Source organism: Salvelinus alpinus, chromosome 11 (assembly GCF_045679555.1).
Source record: "Salvelinus alpinus chromosome 11, SLU_Salpinus.1, whole genome shotgun sequence".
NCBI classification, from domain to species: Eukaryota; Metazoa; Chordata; class Actinopteri; order Salmoniformes; family Salmonidae; genus Salvelinus; species Salvelinus alpinus.
Genome location: NC_092096.1, coordinates 63802472 through 63825423, shown reverse-complemented (window position 1 = coordinate 63825423; position 22952 = coordinate 63802472). Strand labels below are relative to the sequence as shown.

General features: G+C 42.0%; 1 protein-coding gene across 1 annotated transcript in view; it reads left to right on the top strand.

The window, feature by feature from the left end:
- Nucleotides 1–11768: 11768 nt before the first annotated feature.
- Nucleotides 11769–22952, top strand: part of rbpjb (recombination signal binding protein for immunoglobulin kappa J region b) — an 83361-nt gene continuing 72177 nt past the window's right edge. Inside the window, exon 1 of the mRNA XM_071333968.1 lies at nt 11769–11923. Within this exon, the coding sequence (XP_071190069.1) occupies nt 11904–11923 (20 nt within the window). The 5' untranslated portion in view covers nt 11769–11903. The remainder of the gene's footprint in view (nt 11924–22952) is intronic.

Genomic DNA, 22952 nt, shown 5'->3' with positions numbered 1-22952 from the left:
CTCTCTCAATGTCTCTCTCTTGCTTTCCCTCTCTCTGTGTTCCCAGGGGTCATCAGCTGACTTGCTGGCTGTTGTTGATGACACCCGCTCACTTTTCCCCTCTGACCTCTAAACTTTCACCTCTTCTATTTCAGTCTTCTCTCTAGGAACGTGGTAAAACTGCCGCACAAACAAACACAACATTGACCAGTCTGTCCCTCTTGTGAATAAACAACTGATTTTCCGATATACCATCCTAACTAGATTTGCACTGTTCTGGTAACTTCCCAAAAATTCCCAATTTTTGTATTATTCCTTCCTGATTCCAGGTATCTTCTAATCCTGACCTAAAGGACCTTCGCCATCCCTTCAATTCTAAAACAAGAAGCAATGGGCATAATGAAATTATGTCTGACCAAGTTATTGTCACCTTAACTATTGTTTAACTACTATATCCATATAATGACTTACTGTCGTGTCCACATCAACACTCTCCATCAATTTGAGTCATCTGAAGTGACCAGAGACTAAAACCGTGTCGTCTCGGCTGTTAGATGTGAAGTGAGTTTATTAAGGGACTTAATGTCTGAGATTATTCCTACTTTCATTTAGTCGTCATTCATCGACTCAGGCGGAACTCGTAGTTCCAGAAAAGAGAAGTGAATTTGTAATGTACACACAGAGATGTTCAGGCCAGCATTGTTGTCATGGTGGTCTGCACTCTGCAGGTTTATGGGGGTCTCCGTCTGGGATCTGCGACGACAAGTCGGATTTGTTTGTTTTTCTCCAGACATGATGAACAGATTTCTAGGGATTTAACCTTAAACCCTTAAACCCCAGCCTATCAACACGCATAATCACAATTAAAAACAGTGTGTTGACTCTGACACATGTCTCTATTATTTCTCCAATTAAACAATAGATGGAGGGAAAAGGATGGGTTGAAGAAGAGAGGAAACACACCCCCTTGGGAATGTTGACACGTAGATAGAAGAGAGGAAACACACCCCCTTGGGAATGTTGACACGTAGATAGAAGAGAGAAAACACACCCCCTTGGGAATGTTGACACGCAGATAGAAGAGAGAAAACACACCCCCTTGGGAATGTTGACACGTAGATAGAAGAGAGGAAACACACCCCCTTGGGAATGTTGACACGCAGATAGAAGAGAGGAAACACACCCCCTTGGGAATGTTGACACGTAGATAGAAGAGTGTAAACACACCCCCTTGGGAATGTTGACACGTAGATAGAAGAGAGGAAACACACCCCCTTGGGAATGTTGACACGCAGATAGAAGAGAGGAAACACACCCCCTTGGGAATGTTGACACGCAGATAGAAGAGAGGAAACACACCCCCTTGGGAATGTTGACACGCAGATAGAAGAGAGAAAACACACCCCCTTGGGAATGTTGACACGTAGATAGAAGAGAGGAAACACACCCCCTTGGGAATGTTGACACGTAGATAGCTCGTAAAGATGTCTGATCAGCCAAGGCATTGCTCCCTCCCTCCTTGCTACGATTTAAAGATCCCAAATATTTAGCTGTAAGCTGCCCTCACTCAACTCCTTGGTTAAAAGGGACTTACTTGTTTTAGAGGTCAAATATATACTTCTTTTCACCGTTAATTAATGTTGGTTTGCCAACTGTCTTAAAAGTCCATGGAAAAAGAATATATTAAAACCGACATAAATTAATTGATTTGAGATGGGGGGGGAAATGTACCATCCCTCTCTGTCTCCCTCCCTCCTTTTTAATTTTTTTCAACAGCACCACCCTGCCACGCTTAGAGAGGGGGGCCAGACGAAAGAAAACAAACTGCCAAACTAACACAACCGAACGCCAAGCTCAAATTCAACCATGACGGGCCGCCGAGCGAGCGAGCGAGCGAGAGCAAGACTGACGTTTAAAAAAAGCCCTTTTGTAATGTATATTAACTCCAGGAGGCCCTTGTCACCTGACAGACCATTGTTCTGTGTGGGCCTGGGCCCCGCCACAGGAGCAGGTTGGCTGCATTGTTTATGGAGATTGGGCGGGTGCTGACTGGGTGTCTGCTAGGCAGGGGTTAAAAAGGGGGGAGGGGGGGGGGGGGGGGGGGCTGTGACCCTGAGCAGATGGCTGGGCAGGGGCTTTGCTGAGCCAGAATTAATAGCGTGTGCCATGTCACATTGTCTGAGATGGGCTGCCTAAAAACCAAACTGCCCCCCTCTCCCTGCCTCTGCTGTCTCCCTCCCTCTCCCTCACTACCCTTTCTCTTCCTCTCCCCCTCCTCTCCCTCACTACCCCTACCCTTCCACTCCCTCTCCTCCTCCTCTCCCTCTCTACCCCTACCCTTCCACTCCCTCTCCCCCACTACCCCTTCTCTTCCTCTCCCCCTCCTCTCCCTCACTACCCCTACCCTTCCACTCCCTCTCCTCCTCCTCTCCCTCACTACCCCTACCCTTCCTCTCCCTCACTACTCTGACCTTTCCCACTTCTCCCTCTGCCTTGGCCTTCCCTCTCTATCGCTCCCCTCCCTCTCTTTCGCTCCACCTCTCTGCCTCATTCTGCTGCCTCTACTCTCCTTCTCCATCCCTCTCTATCTTTACCCTCTCCTCCCTCTACCTACCTACCTCTCTCCCTTCTGCTCCCCACCCTCTGCCTTGTCTTTCTCCCTCCTCCTTCCTCTCTCCTCCTCCCTCTACCCTAACAGCTGGAACTACAGTCTCCATTGAGTGCTCCTTCAATGGCAACTTCACTCTTTTTACAAACACTCCTTCGCCCTCTCTCTCTCTCATCCATTCATTCACACCCTTGCTCATTCATCTTGCTCTCAATAGCTCAAATAAACATTCATTCACAGGTTTGCTCATTCAGAAGGGGCTTTATTGGCAGACAAATGAGGCACCTGTGTTTCAAACGCTCTCCCGCTGAATGGCCTGCTATCCCGTTCCTCTAGCCCTCGAGCTCACTCCCCTTCTCCTCTTCCTCTCCTTGTCTCTTCCTCTCCTCCCTCTTCCTCTCCTTCTCCTTGTCTCTCTTCCTCTCCTCCCTCTTCCTCTCCTTATCCTTGTCTCTCTTCCTCTCCTCCTTGTCTCTCTCCTCCTCTCTTCCTCTCCTTCTCCTTGTCGATCTTCCTCCCTCTTCCCCTCCTCCTCCTCCCTCTTCCTCTCCTTCCTATTCCTCACCTTGTCTGTCTTCTTCTTCCTCTCATCCTCCCTATTCCTTTCCTTCCCCTCCTCCCGCTTCCTCTCCTCCTCACTATTCCTTTCCTTGTCTCTCTTCCTCTCTCTTCCCCTCTTCCTCCCTCCTCACCCACTCATTCCCTTTTAACAGCCTACCATAACAAACACTATACATTCTGTTCTCCTAGCAGCTCCTACTGCTCATCACATAACAGTCCCTGCTGTCTAGTCTGGGGTATGCATCCTCCAACAAACATTTCCGGGGCCTCTTCAGAATCCACGGCTGGCTGCCAGGAATTGGACAGTGGGTCAGAGGGCCGCCGGACCCCCTCGACGGCCCCCTCTCCTAATCACCAGGGCTCTTCCTGTCTCTCTGGGCCCCCCGGCTGACAGCCAGAGAGATGGAGGACGAGGGGGAACCAGAGGGACAGGGCCTCATTGCAGCTCACTTGGCAGGCTCATACTGTGGGGCTGTGTGTGTGTGTGTTTGCCTTTTTTGTGTTAATCTATGTCTATTTGTGTGACGCTGTGTTTTTTTATGTGTGTTTTATTCTGTGTGTGTGTGTGTGTGTGTGTGGCAGAGAATCAAAGGTCAGGGTTTTAAATGTTGCAGTTGACAAAGTAAAGCTGTCCATCCAAACACTATCTTCACAATAATAGCATTTAGCATTAGCAACAAGAAGGAAACAGGGGTCATGTAATACACCACACAGAGAGGGAGACTGTGATGGGACTTTAGACAGGATCAACTTGAAAGGTAACGTATCGCCACTGGCATTCTGACAACCTAAAACATCAAGGAAAGGTTTTTGCTTTATTTTGGTTCAACCAAGGTTTTTATGAGTTGGCTTTATCCATGGATTGCATTAGTATTTTGTAATTGCTGAGACTGCTCTAAAAATATATATATATATTTTTTTTTACATAAATGTGTTAAGTTCTCGCTATATGTGACTGAACCAACTTTGTGTCAGGAGCATATTGCAGAATAAGGGCACTAAACCCAAGCTTAACCAGCTGTTGAGCTTAGTTTACTGTACATGAATATCTCATAAGGATTTACACAAAGTGGAGAGATGTAGGTTTTTTTGGAAACCTTCGTTATGACATTTCTGTCCTTTTCCCTCTTTGTTCTCGTGTCTGGTTTAGGTTTGAGCAGGGATTCTGTACAAGCCCTCACTACAATGAAAACCTCCCAAAACATTGGAACGGGTCCTTATTGAACGGGTCCTTATTGAACGGGTCCTTATTGAACGGGTCCTTATTGAACGGGTCCTTATTGAACGGGTCCTTATTGAACGGGTCCTTATTGAACGGGTCCTTATTGAACGGGTCCTTATTGAACGGGTCCTTATTGAACGGGTCCTTATTGACACCGCATATGAAGATTCAGGAGCAAATATTTCCACCACATCCTGACAACAAACAAAATCATTTCTGTTGAGGTTTGGAGAAAAGGTCCATTTTGTTTTTTATAACAGAAACACAGTGTGGAAGTATGTATTGACTCATGATTTCCACATAGCCTGAAGGGAGGAACATGAGTGTCACTTACAGTAAAAGTATGTCTGCAGTAACACACTGTCCAATAAAGACTTCCCGATCACATCAGTTTCCATTGCCATAGTATGAATGTAGTTACTTATGCAAATCAACATGTGGCTCCAATGTCCTTATTGTATATTTTAGGTTACTACCATCGAACCAAACTTGCCTGACATTATACCAAACGTGTCTAATGTCATTAGCCTGTTAAGGGAAACTACAGTAGGCCTAAGGCGAATGAACAGTTCACAAAGCTTATTGCGGATGCATTTAAACCATTCACAAGTGTCCATGGTATTAATTTTCACTTTGCACATTGCTTTTGGGCATCATGAAAACATCACCCTAAAAAACACAATTAAAAAATGGCTGAAGAGAGAACATTGGAGTCATAAGACCTTGTAAGTAAAAACTGAAAGAATGCCCCCTTAGGCCTTATTGTTCCTCTATCTTCAGTATGAACTTCTCAGACAAACTGTGGCAGCAGCAGTGCTTCCTATCAGATTCTTATCTATGATATTCCTTCTGCTGTTTGGGAATTGCTGTGTCATTTCACTAATTACATTTTCATTGAACGGTAGCGCACACACGAAAGGTCGCTTGTTCGAATCCGTCAGCCGACTAAGTGAAAAATCTGTCAATGTGCCCTTGAACAAGGCACTTAACCATAATTGTTCCTGTAAGTTGCTCTGGGTAAGAGCGTCTGCTAAATGACTACTGTTAAAATCAACTTGCATTATCTCACTGTGACTAAGACATTCTTCTAGATATCTGTTGCCTGTATAGTGCACTACGTTTGACCAGGGTCCATTAAAAGTAGTGCACTACGTTTGACCAGGGTCCATTAAAAGTAGTGCACTACGTTTGACCAGGGTCCATTAAAAGTAGTGCACTACGTTTGACCAGGGTCCATTAAAAGTAGTGCACTACGTTTGACCAGGGTCCATTAAAAGTAGTGCACTACGTTTGACCAGGGTCCATTAAAGGTAGTGCACTACATTTGACCAGGGTCCATTAAAAGTAGTGCACTACGTTTGACCAGGGTCCATTAAAAGTAGTGCACTATATTATACTGAAAAGCTGGCCATTTGAGGTGCAAGCCAGGGTGTTTGGGTCTAAACTGGGGGGAGTAGTCAAACAGTTTATATAGAACTTGCTATGTACTTCATTCAGTCTTCTAGAAAGAAAAAAAAGTGAAAAACTTTAAGGGGGAAGAGTTCAGTCTGTCCCTGAGGGGGGAAAACAAATGATGTGATCTCTACTGAAAACGCATCATGTGAATGGCTGATGTTGCTATCATAATTTGCTTATCACTATTTTGGTGGCCTGTTCCAGTGTCTTAGTTTAGAAGATTGGACATCTTCTATGGAATATAGAAAACACTCAAATATTACAGCCTTGCCATTTGCTGGTGTAATATGGACATGTCAGGAAACCTGTTGATGTGGCTATAACCTCATTCTACTATTGAGAAATGTGAGCCAAAATCGATTTGAAGTTCCTTCACTAAGTTCCTTCCGGCGCACACAAGCCAAGGCTACTTACTTTACTACAAGTAGGGGGTTGAAACTATTATGGCAAAATACAAAAAGTTAATGTTTAACAAATAACTAATTTGGGATAATTCATAGTCTTTATAAAAGATTCAACATATTCCTGTTTTCATAATATAATGAGTAATACATATTTTCAGAACTCATGATCATTTGCACCGTTTTTGTTGTTGATGTCAGACGGTGTAGCGGCCCAAGGCAACGACAGAACTGTGAAAGATACTGCCAAGGCAACGACAGAACTGTGAAAGATACTGCCAAGGCAACGACAGCAACGACAGAACTGTGAAAGATACTGCCAAGGCAGAGCCTGCCCAGAGCCAGGGAGACCAGACCACACTCATATACTTTTTATTAAACTGTTTCCCTCATATGAAATGAGAATACAATCTGCCATGGACAACTCCACTGGGGTGATTATAACACAATTGTTGTCATAGGTATAAGGTCTAGGACTTGGTAAAATAGAGAAATTAAAGATTTATATTTTTTAAATGTTTTTTTAATAATGTAATTATAATTTCCAATGCTGATAAGAATCAAAATTTTTACATTTATGGTCCATGTGTTACACACAACTATGACTCATTCCAAATGCTTGTAAAATTTATTTGACATAGATTTTATGTCTAATCAAGAGTTTGACTTCTTATCAAGTTTTAGATTGACTAACAAGCAATAAAACCTCATTAATCCCATAATGAAGGCAATAAATTCTCACATTGTGACCGATACACATGGACAGGTATGTCTGGTTTCACTTTAACAGGTACGTATGTAACCATGTCAAGTAACTTAATTTTGTAAGTCTAAAATGTCATGATTGTATAGATAATATATCGTGTAACTGAATCTGACCCCTTAAGATTTGTCAAGTGACAGAAATGCCAATATTACTCCCCAAAGCAGATTTTCTTGCTTTATCTCTTTATCAAAGCTTGTAAAAAAAAAATGAGCTCATCATTTTTGTAACATACACAATCAGAATTCTCTTAGCACTATATGTACAACTTATCGCTCCGTCATTTTGCCACAATAACAGAAACGCTCTGCTCCAGGCTTTCGGACCACTCACAGTCATGTGATGGGGGAGCTTTGAGTGGAGGGTGAGAGATAGAAAGGGGGAGGGGGGTCGGGCCTTTCGAAGCCCCAGCCTCTCCGCCTGGACTCCATGTCACCTCCAGGTCCCCTCCATTTGTAAAGCTGTCTGGCCTGTGCCCCTCCTAGGCGTCCCCGTACAGGCAGACATAGCCACCCTGTCTCTCCGTCCTTCATGCCTTGAACTCCCTCACACCCACACACTAGCCATGCAAAGTGATGTGTGACTCTCGTCTTGTGAGGCGCTGTGGCTTTGATTCATAAAGAGAACCGGATAATATCTGAGTTGGATCTGACAGATGCAGAGGCTTGAAGAGGTTTGTTTATATGGGGGAGAAGGAGAGAAGCGCATGCTAGGTTACAGGGTAAATATGGTTTTCCTTCCTGTTTTTGTCTGCCTGGCTGTCTGGCACCTACACTTTCTGTTCTTTTTGTGTCCATCTGAAAGTCTATGTCTGAGTCTGAAATCTTCCCCTCTCTCTCTCTCTCTCTCTCTCTCTCTCTCTCTCTCTCTCTCTCTCTCTCTCTCTCTCTTTCTCTGTCTGTATGTCTGTCTGTCTGATTCTCTATCTGACTGTCTGTCCAACTATTTTAAGTTTCATCACAACAGATTCCACACAAATTCCTGCTGAAGAACCTGTAGTCCAACTTCACTACTTGTTTGATCGTCTGGCTTTTTTCCTCATTTGCTTTCACAAAGCTCAAACCAAAAATAAAAGATCAAATATCCTCTCATAATGATTCATTACGACCCTGAACTCAAAACCATGAAAATGTGTTTTCAGAGTTCAAAACACACTATAATTTCCCGTCATTCATTTGATTATTTCAGCTAGATGCTGCAAAGAAAAAGGCTATCCAGACTTGTCTATCCTAGTGACAAATATATAAACATATCAAAATGGAAGACGAGCTGCCAAATCCATCGTACAGTAGTTAATCACGTGACTCAACCCATCTTGTGGCAAATTCATAACATGACAAAGTCAGGTCTGGTTGGGAACAAGGAGGTTGTCGAATGATGACCAATCTGTCTCTTGGCAGTAGACACTCAGGCAGTCAAGTGAGAGGATTTATAGATGGAGCACTCGTGACATAGTCATGATTGCTTGATTTGGCAGCTTCCCTTCCCTTTATTGAGCTCTAGATAGCGTTCCTGTCCATTTAAAATAATTGTTTTATACATTACGAGAGAGAGGGGCGAGAAAAGACAGGGAAAGATTGAGTAGATGGAGAAATTCTGCTAAATGATTGACGTCGCTTGATTAGAACCAAACGTGGTGCTTTAGCCTTTTAATTGGAATGTTTTACCACATTGTTTTGGTTGTGAGGTCACACATGAATTTTCCAAAGTACTCGGAATCATGATGCGGATGCCAAAAAGCAACAGTCGGAGACATCAAGATTACAAGGGGGGCCCTAAAAGGAAACATTAAATCACGTAGGAAAGTATCCATAAAAATATGTTACGAGTTTTACAACAGTGACTGGTTAGAGGTCAACTTCAGTTGTTCAACAAAAAAATATAACATATTGACAAGCATTGACAGCAATAGCTTGATTCTCTCTTTTTTTTCCCCTCCCTCTTCTGAAATATACTTGCACTTGTGTTGTCTTTTTTACTGTGTTCAGCTGTAAAACATTTGGAGAAACTTTACTCTTCCTGTATTCAATGCTGGGACTAGCTAGAGGTCTTTGGCTGACCATTAAAATGATCAAAGAATGGAAAATCGGATTGGGGAGGATGTGGTCCTCCTCTCTCTCTGTGTCTTCATAGTGTGGGCGTCAAGCCAGTCCCACTCTCATGCAAACCCCTCCTCTCACTATTTCCCTCACACTCTCACTCTCTGACTTCCTTGTCTTTCTTACTCTCCCTTTCTCTTTTGCTCTCTCCCTCTCTCTCTCTGACTCCCCCCTTTTTCTCACTCACTCACTCTCTCTCTCTTTACTTCTATCCCTGACTCCCCCCTCTCTTTCTCTCTTCCTCTCTTTCCCTCTCTCTCTCTCTCTGGCAGACCTGCAAAGGGTCAATAAAAATGAGTTAAGCTGAAGGATATGAAACGTGAGGATTTATATGGTATGCACTGGGAAAGGTAGCATCTGGTGCACTACGTGGAAGATGTGGGTATATGGATTCTGCCGGAGTTATTTAGTCAGTTATTTAGTTTTTCCTCAAGGATTTTGCCTGTGCTTAGCTCCATTTATCCTGAAAAACGTAACGAATATAAGCATACCCATAACATGATGCAGCCACCACTATGCTTGAAAATATAGTCAGACTCGAGTCACAAATATGATGACTTGCAATTCGACTTTGACTTTAACACCAATGACTCGTGACTTGACTTGGACTTGAGCCTTATGACTCGACCTGACTTGATACCCTCCCCAAGCCCAAATATAAAAAATGATGCTATTAAAAAAAATGTGCAGCGCATGAACTCGTCATTTCACGGATTACAGTTTGAATCAGACAGCGGCCAATCAAATTGTGCCAGCTGAGAAAAAGTTGTGCGTGGCAGTGCAGGGGAACGTCGGCGGGTGAATTCAGATGGAGCCCTTGGAAAGATGATACCCAAAATTATTATCTTCGGATATAAAGACGATGCTGTATCAACAAAAAACAGATTGCAACTTGCAAAACATGCGGGAAGAAAATTACAGAAGGAGGCGCAGCAATTTCCAACTTTGTTCGACATTTGAAGCTGCACAAAGAATGGTGGCTAATATAGCCGACAGCTATATATTTTATTACTTTACTGGTGTATCATGTAGGCTAACGTAACGTTAAATCAATGTCAGTCAGTCAGTCAGTGCGGGAACGTGATCATTGCACCCAAGATTGAGCTACAACTGGCTAGGCAGTTGGTAGCCTAAATCCTGCCTGATGTTACTGCTGTTCCTAAAACCAATGACATACGTTAGCCTACTGTAACCACACAGAGAGAGTGTGTGTGTGTGTGTGTGTTAAGGTTGGGCGATTGTGTATAAGCCTACATCGCCCGATTGCGCCCCATAGCGATCCTCGATAGTCGATCACTATTGGGGGGGGTGTGTCTTTCTCATGGCTACCCATATATTTCCATCAAAATATAACGTTTATTTAGAAAGTAATAAATATATAGATATTTTTAAAAGCATTCATGATTTGCGTAAATGTAATATACTATTACTCTTGTTAAAAATATGAAATGGTATTATATTTGGTGAAAAGCACATTATGATCTGTTTAGGACTCGAAACTCAAAGTTTAGGACTTGAGACTTGACTTGATACTTGACGGTCTTGACTTGAGACTTGACTCGGACTTGCCTGTCTGGACTTGGGACTTGAGACTTACTTGTGACTTGTAAAACAATGACTTTGTCCCACCTCTGATGTGCTGTATTGGATATGCCCCAAACATAACATACTGTATTCAGGACAAAAAGTTAATTCTTTGCCACATTTCAAAAAAAAGTTTTACTTTAGTGCCTTGTTGCAAACAGGATGCATGTTTCGGAGTATTTTATTCTGTACAGGCTTCCTTCTTTTCACTCTGTCAATTAGGTTAGTATTGTGGAGTAAATACAATTTTGTATTTAACCTTTATTTAACTAGTGGGTTAACTGCCTTGTTCAGTGTGTTAACTGCCTTGTTCAGGGGTAGAACAACAGATTTTTACCTTGTGAGCTCGGGGATTCGATCCAGCAACCTTTCGGTTACTGGCCCAACGCGCTAACCACTGCAGTGTTGTTGATCCATCAGTTCTCTCATATCACAGCCATTAAACTTTGTAACGGTTTTAAAGTCACGTTATGCCTCATGGTGAAATCCCTGAGCGATTTCCTTCCTCTCCGGCAACTGAGTTAGGAAGGACGCCTGTATCTTTGTAGTGACTGGGTGTATTGATACACCATCCAAACTTTACCATGCTCAAAGGGGATATTCATTGTCTGCTTTGAATTTTTTTTTATCCAACTACCAATAGGTGTCTTTCTTTGCGAGGAATTGGTCTTTGTGGTGGAATCTGTGTTTGGAATTCACTGCTTGATTGAAGGACATTACAGATAATTGTATGTCTGGGGTACAAAGATGAGGTAGTCATTAAAAAATCATGTTAAACACTATTATTGCATACAGAGTAAGTCCTGGGGGCCTGGGAAAATACATGCTTCCTCACAACTTTGTGCAAAATTCTATGCCAAACTATGTTCCAATCGGTGCTGTAATTTATTACCCCGTAAACACGTGGGAATACTATTTCAGCGCTATAATATAAGCAACAACTCCACTCCACGTCCATCTCGCGATAGGACCACGATCCCTCCATGCTTGTCTATGGTGAGAGTTTTCCTGGTCTCGCGTGATGTCGGAAGTTTCCCACGCCTATTGTTGTGGTGTCTGCCCTTTTCTCTCACTCTCTCTAGCTACCCGCCGCCTCCCCCTCCTTTCTGGACTCCTTTCCCCCTCTCTATCGTCCCTGCATCGCCAGTCTGCTTCTGTTGTCTCGGCGGATTGTTGGTCTGGGGAGAAAGGATATCGCGAGTGTTGGAGTTTTGGTGAGAGTTTGTGGAAGATGGCGCCTGTTGTGACAGGGTAAGTCTGAGATTCAGGGCTGGTGGTTGTACTGGAGTTAAAGTGAATTTAAGTTTTTCAGAGAGAATTGGTTGCTTATGCTCGAGCATAGATTGCCGACCACATTTGGGTATTTATGGCCATTTGTTTTCAGTCGGCGAAAGCATTTTCTTTGTCTAAATGTATTGTGTGTGTGTTTTCGTTTGACTACTTCACTGTACTGACTGTTGCTGCACCACGGTGCGGTGTTGTGGGGTTCGAGCTAGCTAGCATTGAGGTCCTTTTTCAGCACCAGGCAACGACACGAGTACAATCGGTCTGGGTTGGGGAAAAATAAACGGTTGTGTTTGTCTATATTTTTAGAGAACATTATTCAGCAATATATCCCACGATATAAATGTATGCACCTTCTAACCCGGTTCCAATTGAATATAACGTTAATGTTCCGCTGTGCTTGAAACACGTTGTGGCTTTGTCAAGCAAGGCATCGTTTTCTGTCTACATTGCGTTCAACTCAAGTCCGTGTTGTTAGCTGGCTGGCTAACTAGCTAGCTATCTGGATATTTCTCTATCGATTGTTGGTAAATACACTTGCAGACGTGTGATTAAGCGATGTTTTGCCGTGCGTAAATGTACTCGAATATAAAGTGGTGTTTAAAAAACAGTCCCGTGTTTTCCCGTGCCATATCCTCTCCATGCGCGGTGCAGACAAATGTTTATTTTATTTTTGAGCGCAACCTGGGGCATAACCTAACGCTAATTCTCTAGAAACTACCCGAAAGTCCAAAAACATCACGTTGTGATTATTTTTATTTATTTTGTACATATGGAATTTCGTATCTTTCTATATAGGTCCGTAGACGTCAGATAGCCAGCGCAGAGCCACTGAATTGTAAAGCTCAAAGAAAATATGCGTGAAATGTGACGCCCCTGTCCAACGTTGGTTCGCTGCTTTACGAAATAGCGAACGCTCTAATAAATTAGCTACTGTAGTTATTTAACTAGTTTTAAGCTACTTACATTTCTGAAAGGCAATCCTAAAAGAGGCAGCTATCTAATCTGTCTAAATAACCTGTATTTTTGCTGCTGTAGGCGACGAGTTAAATGATAACCTCAGACTCGCTATCTTGAATGTTAGTCAGTTTCATGGTCGTTGTCTAATATCTTTGATTGTAGCTAATTTTGCAATTGGGAGATGAAACGTGGGTAATTATTTAATGAAAAAAGGGCTTGGAATTTATTTATATAAAAAAAAAAATGAAATGGGCTTTATTTAGCCTATTTGTCACCAGACTTTATAATTGACTGGGAAATAGTATTGTCATCATAGCATGCCTTAAGTCTACTACTCTATAGCTTAATTTTCAAAGTTTCCAATGCTCTTATGATGCAATAACTAGTATTAATGTTACTATGATGTATTATAAACTACTATCAAAATAGCATCTACAGTAGCTATCTGGTCTATGGATATCTCCCATGCCCAAAACAGTCCTGTAATTTCGATGGTTTGCCTGCACATTAGCCAAACACAGGCCTTTTTGTACTGTGGAGTCAGTAATCCCCACAGACAGCTCAGTGGGTGACAGACATTAGCTGGGCCTTTTGGGGGAGGGGGTGGGGCAATGCGTGCGTGCTCATTTGGGGCTTTCCAGCAGACCTGAGCTGATATCTGTTTGGAGAGAGGGCAGGCGGGGTGGGTCTGGGTGGCTGGCCACCTGTCCAGATGATATTTACTGAAGCCGTGTGCTTTTTTTCCTGCGGGGGATTGAGTGAGGGGGGGGGTTAGAATGCCATAAGGGGTCATTATATATCATGTGGCTGGGCACGAGGCTGGAGGCTAGGGATGAGAGCGAAAGAGCCCACAGCCCAGCCGGTCTGTACACAGCCCAGTGCCCCTGCAGCCCCACTCAGGGTCAGATCTGACAGACAAAGCCCCTTCTCAGGGTTGGCAGGGCAGGGACCTGTGGTTGAGGCAGGGCACTAGTGCAGAGATGAGAGGGCAGTCTGAACTGGGTCCAATAAGAATATGCATTCTTATTGGAAAAATGTAAGCGGGAGGCTTTATATAGCCTATGTCTGAGTTTGTGAGCAAAGGTGTAAAAAATTAACACATTGTAGGGGCTTACTGAAAGTCTTGCTTAAGTTAAGATGGTTGTAATGTAAAGTACCAGTAAAACATTCTACATTGTAGAATAATAGTGAAGACATCAAAACTATGAAATAACACATATGGAATCATGAAGTAACCAATAAAGTGTTAAACAAATCAAAATATATTTGAGATTCTTCAAAGTAGCCACCATTTTCCTTGATGACAGCTTTGTACACTCTTGGCATTCATGAGGTAGTCACCTGGAATGCATTTAAATTAAGAGGTGTGCCTTGTTAATTTGGGGAATTTCTTTCTTTTTTAAAGCGTTTGAGCCAATCAGTTGTGTTGTGACAAGGTAGGTGTGGTATACAGAAGAAAACCCTATTTGGTAAAAGACCAAGTCTATATTATGGCAAGAACAGCTCAAATCATCAAAGAGAAACAACAGTCCATCATTAAATCAAATCAAAGTTTATTTGTCTCGTGTGCCGAATACAACAGGTGTAGACCTTACAGTGAAATGCTTACTTACAGGCTCTATCCAATAGTGCAAAAAAGGTATTAGGTGAACAATAGGTAGGTAAAGAAATAAAACAGTAAAAAAAACAGGCTACATACAGACACCGGTTAGTCAGGCTGATTGAGGTAGTATGAACATGTAGATATGGTTAAAGTGAGAGGGTTGGTGGGTGGGACACAATGCAGTTAACCCGGTTAGCCAATGTGTGGGAGCACTGGTTGGGGGTAAAAACTGTTGAGAAGCCTTTTTGTCCTAGACTTGGCACTCTGGTACCGCTTGCCATGCGGTAGTAGAGAGAACAGTCTATGACTGGGGTGGCTGGGGTCTTTGACAATTTTTAGGGCCTTTCTCTGACACCGCCTGGTGTAGAGGTCCTGGATGGCAGGCAGCTTAGCCCCAGTGATGTACTGGGCCGTACGCACTACCCTCTGTAGTGCCTTGCGGTCGGAGGCCGAGCAATTGCCGTACCAGGCAGTGATGCAACCAGTTAGGATGCTCTCGATGGTACTTTAAGACATGAAGGTTAGTCAGTCTGGGAAATTACAAGAACTTTGAAAGATTCTTCAAGTGCAGTCGCATAAACCATCAAGCGCTATGATGAAACTGGCTCTCATGAGAACCGCCACTGGAAAGGAAGACCCAGAGTTACCTCTGCTGCACAGGATAAGTTCATTAGAGTTACCAGCCTCAGATTGCAGCCCAAATAAATGCTTCAGAGTTCAAGGGACAGACATCTCAACATCAACTGTTCAGAGGAGACTGCGTGAATCAGGCCTTCATGGTCGAAATGCTGCAAAGAAACCACTACTAAATGACACCGATATTAAGAAGAGACTTGCTTGTGCCAAGAAACACGAGTAATCTACATTAGACCGGTGGAAATCTGTCCTTTGGTTTGATGAGTTCAAATTTGCGATTGTTTTTGTTTCCTACCGCCCTGTCTTTTTGAGACGTAGAGTAGGTGAACTGATGATCTCCCCATGTGTGGTTCCCATCGTGAAGCATGTAGGAGGTGATGTGGGGGTGTTTTGCTGGTGACACTGTCAGTGATTTATTTAGAATTCAAGGGACACTTAACCAGTATGGCACCACAGCCTCTTGCATCAATACGCCATCCCATCTGGTTTACACTTAGTCCCACTATCATTTGTTTTTCAACAGGACAATGATCCAAAATACACCTCCAGGCTGTGTAAGGGCTATTTGACCAAGAAGGAGAGTGATGGAGTGCTGCATCAGATGACCTGGCCTCCACAACCATCTGACCTCAACCCAATTGAGATGGTTTGGGATGAGTTGGACTGCAGAGTGAAGGAAAAGCAGCCAACAAGTGTTCAGCATTTGTGGGAAATCCTTTAAGACTATTGGGAAATTATTCCAGGTGAAGCTGGTTGAGAGAATGCCAAGAGTGTGCAAAGCTGTCATCAAGGCAAAGGGTGGCTACTTTTGAAGAATCTCAAATATATATTTAGAAGAAAAAAAAAAAACTTTTTTTTGGTTACCTCCAAATGTGTTATTTCATAGTTTTGATTTCTTCGCTCTTATTCTACAATGTAGAAAATTGTTAAAACAAAGAACCCCTGGAATGAGTGTGTCCAAACTTTTGACTTGTACTTTATATCTGAACTCTTTCAGCTCAGTTTATCCTAAATAGTATCATGTGGCATTGTACATGATCTTTCCTTTTGATAAGAGAAGCGGTGAAGAATTCAGGCAGGATGTCTCTTCAGGGCAGAAAAACAACAAGGGAAAGGACCATAGTAAATGTTTGTTTTGTCTAAAATGAGATTAAAACCTCTTCCAAATGATCCACAGGAATTCATATTTGAGCTGTCACAGAACATAAGACTAGCTTACCTGCAGCCTATCTCCTCAACACAGCTCTCTGAATGTTAGAAAAACTGGAATAAGATCAGATTACACAGCAATCGTTCATCCAACCTCAGTGAGCATACCAGTGAACCTACCAGCTCTGGCTGAAAAAACACAATCTGGGCATCGCCTGGGATGATAAAAACATGAATCACTTATTTCAACACAATGCTGCCTCTGCTTGGCCCCAGGGAACGCTATTTGATTCAACTTTCTTATTTTTTTTTCTCATGTCCTTACACTTTTTACCCCTCTGCCAAAAGGCGTACGTCGGGAAGACTTAGTCGAGTCAACGCCAGGCCTCTTTTCAACCATGTAATGACACCATTAAACCTGCCTGTGAGGGACAGAGGTGGTGTGTGTGTGCATTTTTGCGTGTTTGTGGCTCTTTGGGGAGTGTGTTAAGCGTACGTGTGAGTCACTGAGTGTGTGTGTGTGTATTTGGTGTGCGAGTTCCCTGAAACAGGAGTTGAGGTGTGTGTGTGTGTGTGACGCAGTCTCCAGGGTCCTCTCCTCTTCCAGTTCACACATTATGAAAGGAGTGGTTCAGAGAGAGGAGCAGATGTGGAAGCAGTGACCTTTTTGGTGGCAGAGGGCTGGGGTGGAGTTAAAAGGGTCTACCGATTCATCCCTCCTGACACTCTCGCACTCCCCGCCTCACTCCCTCCTCTACCTGAGCTGAGGCATTGAAGGATCGGTTGAGGGAGGAGATGCATGCTGGTAAAGAGCCGATCTGTTTGACACGTTGTGACCTGAGAGCTATACAGATGGTCTTACTGAAGAGATGTACATTCAGTAAATGCTCTGAATCATCTCCAAAGTCGGAGGCAGATTCATTGAACATGGAAGGCAATGAATAACATGCAGTTTGCCAACAAAGTTGCCAGGATGTTTTGAAAAGGTGCTATGGTTTCATTTCATTGTGAAATCCCCTGATGCTTATTGGCCAACATGGACCAGCTAGGTTGGACTCAACTTGATTGAGTTATGACTAGGGCCGTGGCGGTCATGAAATTGTGTCAGCCGGTTATTGTTCTACAAAAGACTGCCGGTCTCACGTTAATTAGCATAAACACATCTACATTTAAAAATATATATATATTTTTTTAATTTTAATTTTATTTAACTAGGCAAGTTATTGATGGCCTAGGAACAGTGGGTTAACTGCCTTGTTCATGGGCAGAACGACAGATATGTACCTTGTCACCTCGGGGATTCGATTTTGCAGCCTTTCGGTTGCTAGTCCAACGCTCTAACCACTAGGCTACGCTGCCGCCCCAAATATATATATATATATACACCATCACACTAAATCCATTATTTATCTTTGGTAGATCTGAAGACACATCAATAGTAACATGTTTTCACAACAAAACATATTTCATTAAACTGTCAGCCGCTCTCTCTGCGTGCTTAAGAAGGAATTAAGGAGAGAGGAGATGGAAACGCACGGCGGTGAGATATTCTGTAGCTAAAGGTAATATTTCAGCCTATGAATTATGAAAATATATAAAAATGCCCTCTTACTAGGCTATTCAAAACCAAATATAAGCCGCTTTGCACAATCATTGAACCAACCTCATCAGCTAGACCTGTATATTTTCTCCCAGACTCATGGATATAAAGTTTGGAGCGTAGCATAAGGTAACCAGTCCATCCAGTATGGATAATAATACAGTCCTCACTCAAACGCCATTAAAATACTTTAAAAAAAAGTTTGGAATAGGCTAGACCAATTATGTACCAAATACTACTTAAATCAGTTTTTTTTATTTTTATGTTCTGCCGTGTGAAATATGCTGTAGATTATGTATTGTCTAATGGCACAATAATTATTTTAGTTTTCGGGCTCATCAGGGCATATGCATAAGCTCCAATATGCATCTGAGTGTTTTGAATGAATCATCCCTTTAGAAAGTGCTGTCCACTTCGTTGTGTTAAGGCTTTGAAACAACATCCACAACAACCATGTTTTTCACTTAGTTTCAACCTGTTGTTGAACTTCTCTCTTCAAACTGATGAATCACAGTAAGGTGAGTTTTTTGTTTTAAAGCACGATACTGTTTTGCTAAGTGTTTGATGTGATTTTTGATACCATTTGCATTGATGTCAGAGTGGTTAGAGGGACCATAGAGCCCTGAGTACCAGGCCATTAGGACCTGATGGTTGTCAGTGAGTTGAGTACTACTAAGGCATGTCCAGAGTGCATAAGAGGAGATTACCGTGACTCAACGGTCACATGGAATTTTACTGAGGTCATGACTGCTGGTGTGACGGTAATACGGTCACTGCAACAGCCCTAGTTATGACATGCTTCCCTATCACGCTCAGTCTTGTTTTCTCTCCATTCTTCTTTTCTTCTTTCTTTCTCTTTCTTTCTTTCTTTCTTTCTTTCTTTCTTTCTTTCTTTCTTTCTTTCTTTCTTTCTTTCTTTCTTTCTTTCTTTCTTTCTTTCTTTCTTTCTTGCTCTCCTTTCAATCTCTTTCTGAGGAAACACAAGGGATGAAAAGGCACATTTTTTGAGTCATTTGGCTTGGCATTCGCCCAGCTTGGCGCTCCCCATACTTGGTCCTCCGCCACACACTAGTGTGAGTGTGGAAGAGGCAAGGATGTCTGCCAATGAGAATAAGCCCAATCCACGTATATCTCATACATTAGTTAACCATTTTTTTTTTTTTTTTTACATAACAAGTGGTTTTCTTTATTTGTCATGTACAATTCCAGGGCTGACACTCACTCTTTCACTTTAAAGTGTTGCTGAGCAACAACCATTGATTACAACGTTTTAACAAACCATATGACGGTATGCTGAAATCTGCTTTTAACAATAAATTGTTTCTAAAACACTTGAGGAAGAGTGCAGATGCAAAGTTTGGTAACAGAATTGACAGTAAAATCTCAGTTTTTTTTGTGACACCATGTTTTTGAAAATCTGTTAAATATCTACTCTGAATTAAGATTGCCTGCAGAAAGAAATGGTTGTCAGCTATGATATGACACTTTGAGTTTGAAAACATCTATTTTGGTTATTGAACGACAGTAAGATGGACAGTGGATCAACACCCCAAAAACAGAATGACTGTAACAGAATGACATCATGGGTCCTTGAACTGTGCTATACAGAAATGCACAATTATAAATGTGTAGTTTTAGTGTGTTTATTGTATTTTGATGTGTATTGTGAGCTATACAGGGCTAATCTGGAAAAGAGACTTTGTGTCTCAGCATTGACTGTATGTCAAAATATAGGACAAAATAATAATAATAAAAAAATTATTCCCTTCATGGTGATGTATCTGGAATAGGTGCACAAAGGTATAAACATTTAATATCCTCCTTTGCATGTTTGGTTATTATTCTACACACTGGCCAGGGCTTGACAGTAACTTTTTTAGGCACTTGTCCTTCAGACAAGTAGGACTAGGGCTGGGAGGTATACCGTATTTTATGATATACCGGTTTTGATTCAGAGACAGGTTTGAGTTTTTACTTTACCTTTTATACCGGTATTTTAATATTTGGTTTGTTAAATGTAAACATGCCATGTGTAATGTCAATTTTTATAGTTTACTGCGCTACTTGAGTCATCTCTCTCCGCTCTTTCTCTCCGTGACACTTTCCACACAGACCTAGCCACGCCCCCTGTCACTCAAGGAGCGCGTTTGATGTTCCTCAACTGTGACACTTGCGTTCAGTCTGCATGGTCAATGCAGCACATGCAACAATTCTGTTTTCACTCTGCTTCTTAATATAAATCCACTAGCGTTCTATAATGACACTATTAGTTTGTGTTTCTTACATCAGCAAACAGCTAGTTTGTCTTGTCATAGCAAGTTGCGCTAAATCTTGAGATGCTAATGGTTAGCCGCTAATGCTAATATTTAGCTAGCTAATAAATGTACTGAGTAAGATCAAACGTAGCTAGGTAATACAGCCTGATAATACCAGTGATGGTGTAGACCTAACTTAGAATGTTGTTTGTGCAACAGTATCTTCTAAATCAAAGAGCAATATGCAGAGCAAGAATATGTTAGCTGCATGATGTAGCTAAGAGAAAACATCCAATGTAGCCAAAGCTTATAGGGTCCCCTAGGAAACACTTATCAACACTTTAGTTTTTACTCTGTCACAATAACACCTCTCTGGCATTTTAATTTGTTGTCATATCAAACAACACTGTATTCAAAGTGCCCACTATGACTATTCTAACTATAGAATTAGAATAGTCATTCCAAAAGTTTTGCTCTAATTCACAAGTCAAATCGCAATTACAACATTTGGTTAAAAATACGTCTTTGATTATTTGCTCATATCGTGCAGCCCTACGTGGCAGTGTGGAAATTCTCAATTGAGCAGTGGTGTAAAGTACTTAAGTAAAAATACTTTTAAGTACTACTTAAGTCGTTTTTTGGGAGGTATCTGTACTTTACTATTTTTGACAACTTTTACTTCACTACATTCCTAAAGAAAATACTGTACTTTTTACTCCATTTTCCCTGGCACCTAAAAGTACTAGTTACATTTTGAATGCTTATTAGCAGGACAGGAAAATGGTCCAATTCACACACTTATGAAGAGAACATTCCTGGTCATCTACTGCGTCTGATCTGGTGGACTCACTAAGCTTACAAACAAAGCATTTGTGTTATGCCTGAGATTTGCAGTGTGCCCCTGGCTATCCGTAAATAAATTGGTGCCATCTGGTTTGCTTAATATAAGAATTTTGAAATTATTTATACTTTTACTTAAGTACATTTGATCAATTACATTTACTTTTGATACTTAAGTATATTTAAAACCAAATACTTTTAGACTTTTACTCAAGTAGTATTTTACTGGGTGACTCATTTTTACTGGAGTCATTTTCTATTAATGTATCTTTTACTTTTACTCAAGTATGACAATTGGGTACTTTTTACACCACTGCAATTGAGTGCAGGAAATTATAATAGTGCTGAAATTTGTTTTGGTTGTTTTATACTGTTCAATTCAACTTCAATCCGAATGGAGAAAGACTCATTGCAATCACTAAGAATGTATGTGTTGCCACCCTGGGATCATTCGCTACTCATACAGCACCCTGGGATCACTCGCTACTCATATAGCACCCTGGGATCACTCGCTACTCATACAGCACCCTGGGATCACTCGCTCCTCATACAGCACCCTGGGATCACTCCTCCTCCTGGAGGATGGTTGGCCACACTTAGTAGCCTATAAAATATTGCAACATTACAATTACAACCAAATACTTTTGTCTTTATAAAATAATTCCCTCCAGGGCTTCGAATTAAGATAAATATATTTACTGTTCAAAACAGACTCTGGGACACTTCTGGGATGACAGAACCAAAATACGACATTAAATGTATGCATGTACTCTGCTGTGCTGTACTCTACTCTATTATTCTGTGCTGTACTCTACTCTATTCTGCTGTGCTATACTCTATTCTGCTGTGCTGTACTCTATTCTGCTGTGCTGTGCTCTACTCTATTCTGCTGTACTCTACTCTATTCTGCTGTACTCTACTCTATTCTGCTGTACTCTACTCTATTCTTCTGTGCTGTGCTCTACTCTATTCTTCTGTGCTGTGCTCTACTCTATTCTGCTGTGCTGTACTCTATTCTGCTGTGCTGTACTCTATTCTGCTGTGCTGTACTCTATTCTGCTGTGCTCTACTCTATTCTGCTGTGCTGTGCTCTACTCTATTCTGCTGTGCTGTACTCTACTCTATTCTGCTGTGCTGTACTCTACTCTATTCTGCTGTGCTGTACTCTATTCTGCTGTACTCTACTCTATTCTGCTGTGCTGTGCTCTACTCTATTCTGCTGTGCTGTGCTCTATTCTGCTGTGCTCTACTCTATTCTGCTGTGCTCTACTCTATTCTGCTGTGCTCTACTCTACTCTATTCTGCTGTGCTCTACTCTACTCTATTCTGCTGTGCTCTACTCTATTCTGCTGTGCTGTGCTCTACTCTATTCTGCTGTGCTGTGCTCTACTCTATCTCTGCTGTACTGTGCTCTACTCTATTCTGTTGTGCTGTACTCTACTCTATTCTGCTGTGCTGTGCTCTACTCTATTCTGCTGTGCTCTACTCTATTCTGCTGTACTCTACTCTATTCTGCTGTGCTGTGCTCTACTCTATTCTGCTGTGCTGTACTCTATTCTGCTGTGCTGTACTCTATTCTGCTGTGCTGTACTCTATTCTGCTGTGCTCTACTCTATTCTGCTGTGCTCTACTCTATTCTGCTGTGCTGTACTCTACTCTATTCTGCTGTGCTGTACTCTACTCTATTCTGCTGTGCTGTGCTCTACTCTATTCTGCTGTGCTCTACTCTATTCTGCTGTGCTGTACTCTACTCTATTCTGCTGTACTCTACTCTATTCTGCTGTGCTGTACTCTACTCTATTCTGCTGTGCTGTACTGTACTCTATTCTACTCTACTGCAGCTGTGGTTTGTGACTGCTATGATTTCCTGTTGTGGCCAATTCAATTGTAGTCACTCTGTTACTGATTTAAAAAAGTGTTGGTCACTCTTACCGATTTGGTAAGAGTGACAGG